The sequence below is a fragment of the Arachis hypogaea genome, chromosome 19 (genome assembly GCF_003086295.3).
Source record: "Arachis hypogaea cultivar Tifrunner chromosome 19, arahy.Tifrunner.gnm2.J5K5, whole genome shotgun sequence".
Lineage (NCBI taxonomy): Eukaryota > Viridiplantae > Streptophyta > Magnoliopsida > Fabales > Fabaceae > Arachis > Arachis hypogaea.
Window position 1 is genome coordinate 117,366,239 of NC_092054.1, and position 15,710 is coordinate 117,381,948.

Genomic DNA, 15,710 nt, shown 5'->3' on the forward strand with positions numbered 1-15,710 from the left:
ATTGGGCCTTGTACGTGGATACTTTTATTTTTATTGAGATCAAACTTAATATACTTTTGGCCCGAAAAAAGTTGGGTTTGTCTCGTGATGTTGGCATATTGGGCCTTGTATATTTATTCTTTTTCTGGCAAACAAAGGCCTTGTTCATTGGAGTTGTAATGATTGCGCACGTCTATATCACGAGCAGATACCCCTCAGTAAGTATTCCTTGACATCCTTTATTTGTTCGTGAGTTCCATACGCACTGGATCCCACTAATCCAGGATTGGTTACTTACAATGAGTGAGGTGATCCCTTTCATTAAAGGATTATAATTCTTTGGCCCTCCTATGATACCATTCATGACCCCATGTAGTGGGTATCAATGATCATGCAACTCTCAAATTTATAATAACATGCACACTCGAACCATGTTATGAAATTGTGTTTTACGGTATGGAAGTGGACCTAAGGAATCTGAGACATCATTACAACTTCACAAGATTATCACAAAACCAATTAAGAAAAACTGGTCAACACTAATGTAAAGATGACTAACTCATGTCAGACACTTTAGTCGGACCAACCAGAAAATTTAAGGACACACACCCTCGATGATAATAAAAGGGGAAAATCCAAAAAAATCAAGTTATGGATTATTTTCTATGATCTTCATGCTTTTTTGATTTAGTTCTTAGTATTGCATAGATGGTCTGAAAGTGGATAAATTCAATAACAAAAGAATGTGAGGATGGCCTTTCTTAATAATTTTATTGTGAAAATTTATTGAAACCAAGTGTGCGGTTTGTGTTTAGTAAAACAAATTTGTTGAAAAAGAATAATAATATAAAAGTAAATATCAAAATTAAGTAAAACAGAAGGGTTTTCCTTACCTTTTAATTTTGTATGTTGATTAAATTAACAGAAAATTGTTATTCATTGTGATTACTTTGATTTGTTTTATTCGAACTACAAAAATATTTAATTAATTCAAGTATTTAAAAAAAATTATGTTAGCAAAAGTTAATACCACATTCGAAACCGTTATGTACAAAGAATGTAGTTTACATATATTCAAACGTATTAGTAGATAAAATTCATTAAGTACATACATATGTCATGAGAAATACAAATACTAAACTTATAGCGATATTATTTAATTCATCTAATTATGATTTGTATAACATTATTACTTACGTAAAAATATGCATCAAGTCGTTAATTGTTAATATATTTAAAATGGAAGAAATTTCTACCTCCCGTTGATTAAAAATGTATATAGTAAATAAAGGCTAAGATATTATACATATTCTATTAATGGTCTAATTTTACTCTTTTAAAAATTTATAAAAAAAATAATTATATTAACCAAACCTGCATTTTTAATACCATAAGAATTACATGTTATGGAAAAGACATATACGTGTACTAAACAAATGAAAATTTTAATCCAAAGAAACTCTATTTTATATAGAAGTAATTAAGTGTCATCAAGTTAGTAATTTTAGTTGTTAACAATAGATGAATAATATTTGATATTATAAAGTATCAAAAGTAAAAAAGACTCATTTATCTTTCAGACTGTTTTGTTTTACTACAAATTAAAATGTTTTTTTATTTTTAAAATATTAAAACACCCGTATTATTATAAAATCTAAAATTTTTGCTGAACTCATATTAAGACACTAAAAATGGGTATTTCAAATAAATTTTACAAATATTAAATTTAGATAATTTATTTAGATTTTACGGTTATTTTTAAACTTATAAATCAGACGTATAAAGAAGGACTAAAATAAGTTTGCAGCTTTTTTATTTAATTACTATAAAGAGCAACCCAATTTACCTAAATCCCCTAAATTGATTTTGAAAACGTGAATGTTCTGAACCTATTTAAATATAAATCATCCCAGGATAACAAGGATTAGACTATATATTATACACGCTAGCCAGGGATGATTTACGCATGAATGGTCTTCATGGAATACACATAAATATCCCACCCTAATGAACTTCCCAGTTAAACATAATTCGTCCTGGGCTAGGGGATTTATTCAATTTTTAACCTAAATCTCACTAGCCTAGCACAATTTACGTGCATCTAGGTACCCCTCACTAGCCTAGCACGATTTACGTGCATCTCTATGTCCCTTAATACCCAAACACGATAAATCTGCAAAAATTCTCCCCATGATATCGTTCCACGATTTATCCTTCATTTTGTTTACTGAATATGCTAATTTGATTGGATAATGTTGTGTTCAATGTTGAATTGAATTTGGATGAACCGAGATTGAAATTAAAAATTATTGAACGAGTTAAAGTTTACTTGACAAATTGATTTCTTGAAAATTCTGATTCTTACTGATTATGTTGACAATATTACATTGGTTATTAAACTAAACTAGGGTAGATTGATTATTGAGAATCATGTTGTTCTGATATTTGTTGGAACCAGACTAGTGAATTATTGAGAAAGAGGAAACCCATAAGAGTGCTTTAAGTCTATTTTTAGGAGAGATTATGTTCGAATTTTTACAAAAATATAAGGATTTAACTAAATTGAAATATATAAATTAAGTCTTGAATGTAAAATTAATGAATTGGATACTTGATAGCTGGAGATGGATGTTTAAGTACTTGACAGTAATTTGAAAGAATTCTTGAGAAGGATAAGAAATTGTTTTAAATAATGAAAAGAAGATTTTACCTTGATTAAATGTTGAAGGAGTTTGAATAATTATAAACAAAATATTTTGATATTATGATTGATAAATGGCTGAAAATGTACTTTTTTGGTGATGCAGTGGTGTGAATGATTATGAGGTGATGTGGAGGTATGATTGATTATTTGGTGATGCAGAGGTATGATTGCTGAGTTGGTGATGCGGAAGTATGACTATGAGAAACAATAATTGAAAAACTACGAATGATGAACAAATGACTGAAAACTAATAATTATATATGAGAATTGGTTGTTTGATTGAGCCTTCGTGCCAATTGCTAACGTGGGGACGCCCATCTAACTGATAGCCTATTTCTCACTGAGATGTACTTTTCTAAGCTATAGCAAATTATTATATTATTATTTTCGGTCTGACTGACACGGATAAATCTATGATGCCGCGGTATTCTGACTGACATGGATTTGTCCATGATGATACCAGTGCCTGACTGACTCAGTGAGAAATCATATTCGGGGTTCGGCCTGGGTAACGTTGGGTTGCGGGTAAACAACCAACGCATGAGCTCATGGCCTGAATAGAAAAGGCATTCATCATATGCATTTGTGTAAATTGCTTGAGTGTTCCTGTGTTGCTGTGTTGTGTTATTTGTGAATTCTTTGTATTTGTTTGATGTGTGAATTGTTTGTATGTTTGTATTGTGTGTCTGCTTGTGTTTGTTGGTTCCTAAATATGTCAAGAATTAAGGTAACTGAGAATTGATGTGTGAACTATCTGATTTGTTTAATTGAGGAATAACTAATGAATTTAAAGTGACTATGAACTAATTTCTGTAATTGAGAACTAATCAATGTAACTCAAAATTGAGTAATGTGACTAAGATTTACTTAAAGTAACCTAATTTGAAGAAACAGATTAAAATCTTTAAAGTAATTCTTAAATAATTCTAAAGGTTAAATAAAGGGATTTATTTTAAAGTTATATAGAAATTATTTGCATTTTATTTCTTTACTCTCACGGCATTCACTTTTTTTACTGAGAACCTGCGAGGACGATGTTCTCACCCCCCTACAGAGTTTCTTTTTCAGCGACAGGTTCAGGAATCCTTGGTGCGAAGCCATGACCAAACTACAGAGCTTTATGTATATATGTATTCGTATTTTTGTATTTGGTTTAGTTTTAGATTTTATTTTTCCTCTCGTCGTTTATTGTTTTGGTTTTTAGAGGGGTAGAACTTGTATTTGAAAATTTTTGAATAAGTATATGTATATAATACTATGTGAATATATACTTATGTAATTAAGTGGTTTAAAGTAAAGACTTTTCAATTTCTTAATTAAAAATCCGGTTTATAGTCACGAAGGCTCAATATTAAATGAATATAGTATGAAATTAAAGGAGTAGAGGTAGGTAACGCCGAACTTTTAGTGCGATCATGAGGTGCTAAAAGTTAGGGTGTTACATTATGTATCCTATTCCAGGACTTATGTATGTGTGTGTGTGTGTTTTACTTCTGTATCTCGACGCTTCTTACGTTAACGTTTTGTGTGTGAATAACGGCTGTCAATTTTGTTTATCTTTTCTTCACAAGCTCCTAGTTATATTATTATTCTTCAAGTATTATGTATGTATTTTTCTTTTATGTGTCGTAATGCCTCGCCACCATTGATTTATGACTTAAGCGTAAAGCTCTATGTGGTAAGGTGTTATAGTATGTACGTATGTACGTATAAAACAAAAATGTTACCAATTTTTCAAAGTAAAGTCAATAAGGTTTTCAGGTAAAGGCTCCTACTTATTATAGTTATATATAGAAGAATTCATAATATCCTCTTCTATTTAAACAAAGGTGTTTATTTTTCTTTACATGCTCTAAGTTATATTATTTTCCTTCAAGTATTATGTATGCATTTTTTTAAGTGTTGTAATGCCTCGCCACCATTGATTTACGACTTAAGTGTAAAGCTCTGTGTGATAGGATGTTATAGTATGTATATATAACTATTATATATAGAAAAATATTTCCGATTTTTCAAAGTAAAGTCAATAAGGTTTTCAAGTAGAGACTCCTACTTATTATTATTATATATAGAAGAATTCGTAATATCCTCACTATTAGAATAGCGCAACCGAAAGCGTGACATTCTGGTGGTAAGGGTGTTACATCTAATGGTCGAAGATCTTCTTGATCATGGCATCATGAATCTTCTCCCATATAAATTTCTCCTACACAAGGAAACATTTAGCACTAGTTAATCAAAATTAAATACATAACTAAACAAAATAAAAGATATAAACTAACTAAAGTTTGAATATGTAAAGTTTTTACCACCTACTTCTAAAACAATCACTCTCTGCTCTCAGCAGGGATCTTCTTGTAGCTCGGTCATGGGTTGTTGTATATCAGCTTAATGACATTAATATTGTATATGCATTGTTATCTGGCACAAACCTATTAATAGAAAACTTAAGATTAGTAAACACAAATGTTGTTAGAACTTCAAAATAAATTGCATTTAAAACCAATTAAATAGTACTCACATCATCAAATCATCCGGCCAAATCGTCATCCATACAAGACTAGCTCGTGGCACCTCTATTTATTGTCATGTCTACCTAAAACAATGTAATTATATCATAATCTAATTGTCAAATTAATAAAGATATTTTTAAAATATAAATATAACATACATAAAGTATTTGTTTAATGAAAGAAACCTCTTAAAACTATACTTATCATCAATATAATTTATATTAATAATCTAAAACTTTTAGAATACATATAATAACTACTAAAAAATAATAGTATTCAAGATTATTTTTTCCTTAATAACTATACACATTTTTTCAATTTAATAGAATGCTAACTCACCAAAATCATCACCTCTGCCACACGCTTAAATTATAAGGAACCAAACTTATAGCATTTAATAGTATATACATTTTTACTAATTAAATTCACCCATAATTTTGAAAAACTTTTTAGATAACCTCTCCTAAAATATGGATGTATCCACATTTACGGTTGCCATAAATCCAACCAGCCTCTTAAAACAAAACTCATCATCAATATAATTTTAACATCTTGGAAAGAATAGGTAAAAATCAACATTACAATTAATTAAAACTTAACTCAAAATTTACCAAATTAAAAAGAGACATAACAAAAAATGATATAAATTAAACACAATTGAAAAAAACTCATTCCATTAACTCAAATAAAATCTTCAAGTACCAAGCATTTATAATGTAAAGCCAAAAAGATTACAAAAAGAAAATATAAGTGAAGAAATTAAAACTTGAATCTTCCAACAACCTAAGCACTCTTGTGTGTGTGTATAATTAATTAAAAAATAGAATTTAAACACAATTTAAAATAAAAAATTTCAATAAATATAAAATTTCAAATAGACTTACATTTTACAAAAAAAAATCAAATGAAAAATTAATAAATAGAAAATTAAAAAAATTAAAAAATGAAAAACCTAAACTTGGTTGTTGAGTTGCGGTGGAGGTGCAGTGGCGGTGCTCACAGTGCGGTGGCAACGTCAAGCTTCTCCCACTTCTGTCATTATTAGGTAGTGTTAGGGTTTTCTTAACCAAAAATTGACAAATTGAAGAATGGAGAGAATTTATACTAATCTAGAGGAGAAACGACGGTGGACAATGACGACGGCGACCCATGAAGCAGCGACGACGACGACGAAACCCGATAGTAACGTCTGGAACTCTGGTGGTTCGACTAGGATAATGCAGGTACATGACTCATTTCCTGCGGAGATGAGTCACTGCTACAAGGACAGGAACGATGGCCGATTGTAACACCTTAACTACCAAAGCTCACGCTTCCAGCTGCGCAACTCTGATAGCTCGGGCATTACGACGACACTTATACTATTTATATTAAAATATGAGCCTGTTTAAAACTTTAAACCGTGATACCGCTCCCAAAAATACTTTCGTTTGATAACGTACATCTATAAATACCATACAACTTACAACAACTCATAAAGAGTACATCCATATATATATACATAAATACATATAAATAACTTTACAAGCATTAACCAATACAATTCCTATCCCTCTTACAGATTATATCAAGATAAAGGCGAGGGTACAATAAACCATAACTAAAACAATACAGAGCATCACAACAACAATTAAATAAGCTCTTCGTAACTTCTGCGCCCATATCCTGAAAGGGGAAAAATGTAGGGGGGGTGAGAACATCATCCTCGAAAGGGTTCTCAGTAGAGGGTTTTTGGGAATTACTGTAATAGGATACATGAAGATAAACCGTACCAGTGATTAATAACCGTCTTATGCCTCTTTTCAAAAACAACGGTTTACAATAAAAGAGGAATCGGAAATCTTTTCTGAAAGAGGAACAGTTCAATTCTCAAAAACTCAAAAGCCTTTCAAAACGGTTTATCTATGCTGAACCAAAATAGCCTTTCATATTTTATTCCAAACCAGAAACACAAAACCAAAATCAACCATCGGTTCATCTCATTCCAACCACGGCCCTAGGCCCAAACAATCCAACCATCAACCAATCACCACAGTCCAACAGAGTCCCAGTAGCAAACACAAATAGGAAGATGCAAACACAAACAAACAGTTATTACAAGTAGAACAATTAGCAATTAATCACATAGGCAAACCAAGTATAATATGCACACCCAAACAATGTCACATAAATGCATATGATGCATGCCTGTCCCTAGTGGCTGATGATATCATCTGTCGGTTATAGAGCCAACCCGACAAGTCCTGGTAGCTAACCATTGAACTGTCCCTCTGTCGCGCATCCCCAACTCGAGTTATACTCATCATAAACTTGATCATAATCATGATCCATATCCATCACCCTCACTGGTGAATATTTACGGGGGCGAGCTCATCCGGGGCTTTCACAGTGCCCGGCCACACTTACGACATAGGGTCAACGGAGTATCAAGTCTCAACCTGGAGCACGTGGTGGCTAGCCACTGCTACTACCCAGGGAAACTCGTATCTCAGATAGTGGAAGTGCAACATTCACATTTATCAATGATTCAGCATAAACATGCAATCAATCTCATCCATGGATCAACATCCATCTCAGCCATCCGGCTCACGGTTCATTCTAGAACCAGCCAATATTCATATCATACACAGCCATTCCGGCTCACGGTTCAATCCAGAACCAATCAATATGTATAAACATACACAGCCATTCCGGCTCTCAATAAAACAGCACTTCCACATTCAAAATCATCAAATTCATGAAATCGGCATTTAAGCCATAAATCATTTTCTCAACTCATTTCACTTTGAAATCAAGTTTCAACTCTTTTCAGCCTTGGCTTTAAAGATCTCATTTCTCAAATCATCTCAGGCTCATAAGCCACTTTTACTCAAGGTAAATTCTCCTTTCAAAACAATGCCACTCTCGGCATCCTCTTTCCAAAACTTCCATAATCATGGCAAGTTAAAAGCCTCTTTGAGATATTCAAAATCACCCATCCAACAATGGGATTTTATAACAAAAGTTTCTCGGCAGAGTCCCAAGTCTTTAGGGGAGAATAACATAACTTATTTCGCCAAATTCATTTAAAATCATTAAAACATTGGCTTTCCGACTTGAGTAATAAAATAGGATCTAAGCCAAACCGAGTCATGTAATCATTTACTTCTTTCAAAGCCGTTTCCTTTACTTAGGCAAAACCAACTTCAACCCCCATGATAAACTCTAGAACGTTTCAACTGTTCAAAATTGTTTTAGTCTTGCAAGAATTCAGAATTCAAAGAGTACTTAAAACCTTTCTCAAAACATTTCAAAATGAAACTTGTCAATAGACATTCAGGTTCTTTCAAAGCCATTGAAACTTCTTTAATTGAAACCCCCAAGTCAAATTCAAAGGCATAAACCCTTTTTACATCCAAACAGCTTTAAAACACAAGTTTCATCTAAATAACCTTCTCCTGAAAGAGATACAATGCCTTTCTTAAAAAGCAAGACTAAATCACAATTTCCTCTTTATTAATTCATTTCAAAAGCATGAATCATCCTTTTCTTGATAATTCAAATAAAATAGTAGAAGTCTTTAACCCATCATTTCTCCATACAACATTCAATAAAGACTCGGATTTTATAGAAATTTTGGCAGCACCTCCCCTAAAACTTGGACTTTTGCCACCCGGTTCGGGTCCCAACTAAACCGTTTCTCATTCCTTTTCAACAGCTCAAAACCAGAAATCAATTCAAAAGCAAGCTAAAACCAACAGTCGCCTCAGTGGCATATCTCAAGGAAACCATTTCAAAATGAACTCAATGTCAACCGATTTAACTCATTTCCAAAGTTTAGAAGAATCGGTTCAGCAATAAATCATTTATCAAAGACCAAATTAATTAAAGCAACCTAGGCTGAATTTCAAGAGTATTCTATCTTTCACATCATCAAAATAATTGACTCAATCCAAACCAATCCTCAACGGATTAAACTAATATTTCAAATCTTTAAAGAATCAGCTTGAAAAGCATTCTGTTTCACAAAACCATACAACAATCTGTTCATCAAAACCAAATAATAATCCATTCAAACATATAATTACATTCATCTAGGATAATCAATCATCACATAAGGCTTATACAATCACCAAATACATTACCTCACATCAGTATCCATATGTAATAATTCCGACATATCAAATATAGTTTTTGGAAAGCGCCCCTACCTCAAAATGCAAATCCATAACCCAAACGTCTCACAGAGTCCTTTCCGCCTCAGCTCGAAATCACCGGCAACCAAAACCTCGGCTCCAAGCCGCTTTTGTAACAGTCTCAACAACTCTAATCGCAACATACAACAACCGAAACTCAATCTTATAGCAATTAACGCCACAAACCTCAGCGTGAGATAACAAAACAATAACAAAAGGGCTTTCAAATTGAAACGCCTACCGAACTGAAGAAAGAACGGCTGAACCGAAACAGCGGCAGTCTCCGAACTGGCTTAACGGCAGCCCCGGGAGCCATCCCAGGCGGCAACGGTGACAGGCTCCGGCAATGGCAACTGAAACTAACATGCAGTGATTGTAACACTTCCGAAAACTCAGGAGAACGAAACCCAATACTTAAAACCTTACCGGCAGGATCTTCCGGCGACGGCAGCGAGGTTTTTTGGCGGCAGGAGCTTACCGGCACACCCCCATGATCGGCGACGAGGCTCCTGACAGCTGCTGGGCGCAGCGGCAGGGACAACTCCGCGACGGTTCTTCTCCGGCGTGACTCTCCTTCTCTGACTCTCTCCCTTTCTCCAACGATGGTGGGTCTCCGGCGACAACACCAGCCACAACAAGGACGGCAGAGCAAGTGCGACTGGCGATGGCGCGGTTGGAGGCCACAGCGCGTACGGTGGCGACGTGCGGTAGAGGTGACGGCGACGCGACGCGACGGCAGCTGCGAGTCCCTCTCTGCACGACGCTGACGGCACACCTCTCTTCCTTCGAGTCGGGTCTGACGGCGGACTCCAAGGCGGCGGCAGGGAACTCGACGTGTTCGGCCTCCACGGCGACAACGGTGAGGAACCAGTGATGACAGGCCGGAGGACGGCTGGACGACGACGCAGATGAAGCTCCCTCTCTCTCTCTGACGCGAACTCTCCCTCTCTGTGTATCGGTTCGGCGGCGACGGCAGTGGAGAAGCCCACCGGTGCCAGCGCCCCTCCCCCTTCTCTTCTCTTCCCTGCCGCACTCAGTCCCCCCTTCCCTCTGCAGTTTCTTCTCTTTTGTTCAAGAAGAAAGGAAAGCAGCGCGTGCTACTGCTGCTGGTGAGGGTGCATTGTGGGTGCTTGGCTGGGTCTTGGGGGGAAACGGGTCAGGTTAGGGTTTTAGGGTTTCATCTGGAAAATTAGGGTTAAGGGCATTATGGTAATTTCACATAAAATTGGAAATAATATAGTAATTGAAACTCAAATTAAGTCCAACACTAATTGTATATAGGAAATACAATTTGCTCATCAATTTCACAAATTATTTTCAATAAAATGTCCAAATCAAATAATTAGAAGTAATATACTTAATTTCTTCATTTTCCAAAATAGCAGTAATAATATTTAAAATATTACTTATCTAATCCAAATCATAATCCTTATTATTTCATAACTATCAACCTTATACTTTAAATATAGAAAATAACCCAATAATTATAAAATTGGATAATAATCATAACTTATCTCAAATCCAATAAATCAAAACTTGCCTTAATTATCTTTAATAAAATAATTTCTGAAATTGAGGCTGTAAATAACTATATGATTTGAAACTTGATTATAAAAAGACTTTTCAAAGTCCTGGGTCTTACATTCTACCCACCTTATAAAAATTTTCGCCCTCGAAAATTGATACAAAATGAAAGAAATTCCATAACAGTTCACCCTTGAACACATTTAAGGAAGAAGCAAAAATATCTCAATATAATCATATATACTATTTTCAAATACTTTGATTGTCATAAGCATAAGGATGTAAAGGTAGGAGTGTGATTGCAAAGCAAACGTTACAAGGTAGGCTCAATGCAAAAGATAACATGGGTCAATCATGTGATAGTAGGGCAAGGCATCGAAGGCTATAAAACAGGATGGAGTTAAAACGAGGTGCTCAATATCCGCACACTAATCTCATATCAACCTCAAGGTTTCAACTTTCCAACTCCATCAAGCACTTTACAATCCCATACTCGATCACAAGCCTTACAAACGCAAATCCATCCGCAAGGAACAAAACACCCACAACTCATAACGTTGCACCCTATTGCTTCAACTTCCGTATACACATATTACGTATTAAAAAACTAACGCATCGCGCTACTACGTCTACAAGTCGCACGTGATATCAAAACCATTCTCGAGTCTACTCAGAAGGATACCAGATTTAGAACGGAGAGACAATTGTCAAGGGTAATACTCAGGTTTAAGGGAAGGTATCCAATTTCCAGATAACCACAGACGCTCAAGTAATGAAGTGTGCTAGAAATAAATCAATTGACAACTTCAAAGATAACCATTGGATCAAAAAGTTCAACAAGATCAATAGGAAGAAAACCAGCGCATCAGTTTGAAACAAACTCAAGCTGAGTCGAAGAAGTATACGGTTTACAAAAGAGAATATTTCAAACCCAAGACAAGGCTCACAGAACTCAAAAGCACGATTACAATACTTTCGAATACATTGTTCTTAAAAGAATCGAAAACTTATAAAAATATCACTTCGCAGTCTGAAAGAGAAGTTAAACAACAAACATCCTTCAAGAGAGTAACAAAAGCATAAACGTGGCTTTACTTCAATACAATTTCATGTTGAAGTAGATTATGTAAAGTTCCAAAAACAAAATGCACACAACTTTGGCTAAGAGCTAAAATATTTCCTCAAATATTTTAGAAAGATAATTAGATGCACAACTTAACCAAAAGCAGTTCATAAAAACTCGGAAGTAATCAAATGCTTGTTCATAATTCTCAAAATTTCATATTCAAACAAGCGTGTATAACATTCATAACAAGTACGAAAGAGGAAGTTAAACTCTTTTTAGAAAAGAAACTCCGAAGTAAAAATTTGCTTACAATTTGGTAAAGGAAATAAGTGGTGCATTACAAACGAACCAATTTCCACTAAACAAGGGAGCTTTCCAAAACCTCATTTAAAATAGCGCTTGCCAACTTTGAATTAACTTCGTCAAAATTGAACAATGGTTTCAATCTCAATCAAGCAACAGAAAATAAATTCCGTTTAATATTTCTTCAAAGAGAATTCAAAATTCTTTTAAAAGGTTCAAAATAAGACTCCAAAAGTGTTCTTGAAATCACCATCTCAGAAGAACATTCAAGAAGTTTAAGATGCACTAAAAAGGAGTCAAGCCTTGCAAGAAAGGATCTTAATTTAAAGTAGTTCAAACAAGTTCCACTAGACATGAAACATTAAACAAGTTTTAAATTGATCCAAAAGAATACAAAAGTCATAGAAAAGACAACTCAATCATTTGTAATTTCTCAAGGATAAATTTTTGACTAAAAACTCTTGTAAAGACAATGAGAGAATAAACGATGCACGAAATTGAAACAAATCAAGCTGACTCACATAAGAGTGAGATTCACACAAGAGGAAAAACCAAGATCAATGGCAATATCCACAAAATGTAAAAGATTAGTCAAAAATAAAGTAAAGTATGACATCCATAGGGATGAAAGGTTAAATAGAGAATTTAGCCTGTTCATAGGAAGAAAGCTATGAGTCCAACACTTTCAAAAGAACAACCATGGCACAAACCATATAGCATGCTAAATCAAACTCAATACAAAATAAGTTAGGTAAAACTTATCAAACGAAACTCAATCGAGACAAAAGTGGTAAATCCTTTCTTTTCAAAATCTTGAAAAATATTCAAATACATAATCAAATGAAGATGTGCATTAGAGCTATCGTAGAATTACTAGAAAGTCAAATTGTATTTTTAGTAAGTGCAGTTTCGCAAACCAGTAAAAGTACAGGCAAGGTATTAGAAAGAAATAGTTGTTAAACTGTATAAATAAATTTCAAAGTCTCATACATAGAAAAGTATATATCTAATCAACATCAATTTATAAAATCTCAAAATTGGTTGTGATCACTATCCAGTAAGAGAAAAACTGAATCAACAATTTCTCAAAGAATGGAATCAGAACCCGGAGTTAAAAGTCACAGCACATTAAGACAAGTTCAAGGCTATATCAAAGAATACTTAAATCAAGAAGAACTCAAACAGAGGAAGATAGATGCAACAAGGATCTTAAACCAGCATATGCACTTAAGGTCAAACAAGAATGCATATGGATAGAGGAATAGAGTTGAAAAATCAAACTACTTCTCAAAAGGACTAGCAAACAAGAACTTCAAGTTAGGATATAAAAGAACGGGTCGACTCGAACAAAATTCAAGACACACAACTGAATAGCCTCGAGAAATAGTTTCCAACTTTTCCAAAACCCGCGATTCGCTTTACTCAAAACTCGTATATCATCTATGATAACCCATTAGTACTTTCATTTACATATTTCACTAGTATTAAGCCGGCCAAACTTAATACCAAGAATTATGCAATGCAAGACTAACAGCGTTAATCAATAGACCGTCATGTGCATAAAGCTCTAATTTCTCGTCATTCGACAAGGCCTAATACATGACAAACACTCAGAGTATGCAACTGAAGCATAGTAAGTCCATTCCTCAGGCTCTACAGGAAGAACTGCTCTGATACCATAATGTAACACCCTAACTACCAAAGCTCACGCTTCCGGCTGCGCAACTCTGATAGCTCGGGCATTACGACGACACTTATACTATTTATATTAAAATATGAGCCTGTTTAAAACTTTAAACCGTGATACCGCTCCCAAAAATACTTTCGTTCGATAACGTACATCTATAAATACCATACAACTTATAACAACTCATAAAGAGTACATCCATATATATATACATAAATACATATAAATAACTTTACAAGCATTAACCAATACAATTCATATCCCTCTTACAGATTATATCAAGATAAAGGCGAGGGTACAATAAACCATAACTAAAACAATACAGAGCATCACAACAACAATTAAATAAGCTCTTCGTAACTTCTGCGCCCATATCCTGAAAGGGGAAAAATGTAGGGGGGGTGAGAACATCATCCTCGAAAGGGTTCTCAGTAGAGGGTTTTTGGGAATTACTGTAATAGGATACATGAAGATAAACCGTACCAGTGATTAATAACCGTCTTATGCCTCTTTTCAAAAACAACGGTTTACAATAAAAGAGGAATCGGAAATCTTTTCTGAAAGAGGAACAGTTCAATTCTCAAAAACTCAAAAGCCTTTCAAAACGGTTTATCTATGCTGAACCAAAATAGCCTTTCATATTTTATTCCAAACCAGAAACACAAAACCAAAATCAACCATCGGTTCATCTCATTCCAACCACGGCCCTAGGCCCAAACAATCCAACCATCAACCAATCACCACAGTCCAACAGAGTCCCAGTAGCAAACACAAATAGGAAGATGCAAACACAAACAAACAGTTATTACAAGTAGAACAATTAGCAATTAATCACATAGGCAAACCAAGTATAATATGCACACCCAAACAATGTCACATAAATGCATATGATGCATGCCTGTCCCTAGTGGCTGATGATATCATCTGTCGGTTATAGAGCCAACCCGACAAGTCCTGGTAGCTAACCATTGGACTGTCCCTCTGTCGCGCATCCCCAACTCGAGTTATACTCATCATAAACTTGATCATAATCATGATCCATATCCATCACCCTCACTGGTGAATATTTACGGGGGCGAGCTCATCCGGGGCTTTCACAGTGCCCGGCCACACTTACGACATAGGGTCAACGGAGTATCAAGTCTCAACCTGGAGCACGTGGTGGCTAGCCACTGCTACTACCCAGGGAAACTCGTATCTCAGATAGTGGAAGTGCAACATTCACATTTATCAATGATTCAGCATAAACATGCAATCAATCTCATCCATGGATCAACATCCATCTCAGCCATCCGGCTCACGGTTCATTCTAGAACCAGCCAATATTCATATCATACACAGCCATTCCGGCTCACGGTTCAATCCAGAACCAATCAATATGTATAAACATACACAGCCATTCCGGCTCTCAATAAAACAGCACTTCCACATTCAAAATCATCAAATTCATGAAATCGGCATTTAAGCCATAAATCATTTTCTCAACTCATTTCACTTTGAAATCAAGTTTCAACTCTTTTCAGCCTTGGCTTTAAAGATCTCATTTCTCAAATCATCTCAGGCTCATAAGCCACTTTTACTCAAGGTAAATTCTCCTTTCAAAACAATGCCACTCTCGGCATCCTCTTTCCAAAACTTCCATAATCATGGCAAGTTAAAAGCCTCTTTGAGATATTCAAAATCACCCATCCAACAATGGGATTTTATAACAAAAGTTTCTCGGCAGAGTCCCAAGTCTTTAGGGGAGAATAACATAACT

At 34.7% G+C, this 15,710-nt stretch overlaps 1 protein-coding gene across 1 annotated transcript; it reads right to left on the reverse strand.

Annotated features, from left to right (window-relative positions):
- Positions 1-6,582: 6,582 nt before the first annotated feature.
- On the reverse strand, positions 6,583-11,880 carry LOC112778649 (uncharacterized). Its single transcript, XM_072228489.1, has 5 exons — positions 11,869-11,880; positions 9,798-10,468; positions 9,613-9,730; positions 9,387-9,501; positions 6,583-6,861 (listed from the first exon to the last, which is right to left on the reverse strand). Exons 1-4 carry the CDS (start codon positions 11,878-11,880, stop codon positions 9,493-9,495), a joined length of 810 nt encoding a protein of 269 aa, XP_072084590.1. The 3' UTR covers positions 6,583-6,861; positions 9,387-9,492.
- Positions 11,881-15,710: the final 3,830 nt, after the last annotated feature.

Coding starts and splice junctions, on each gene's coding strand:
- LOC112778649 (XM_072228489.1), bottom strand. Junction 9,731..9,797: donor GTCGCCGGAAGATCCTGCCG/GTAAGGTTTTAA, acceptor ACTGCATGTTAG/TTTCAGTTGCCATTGCCGGA.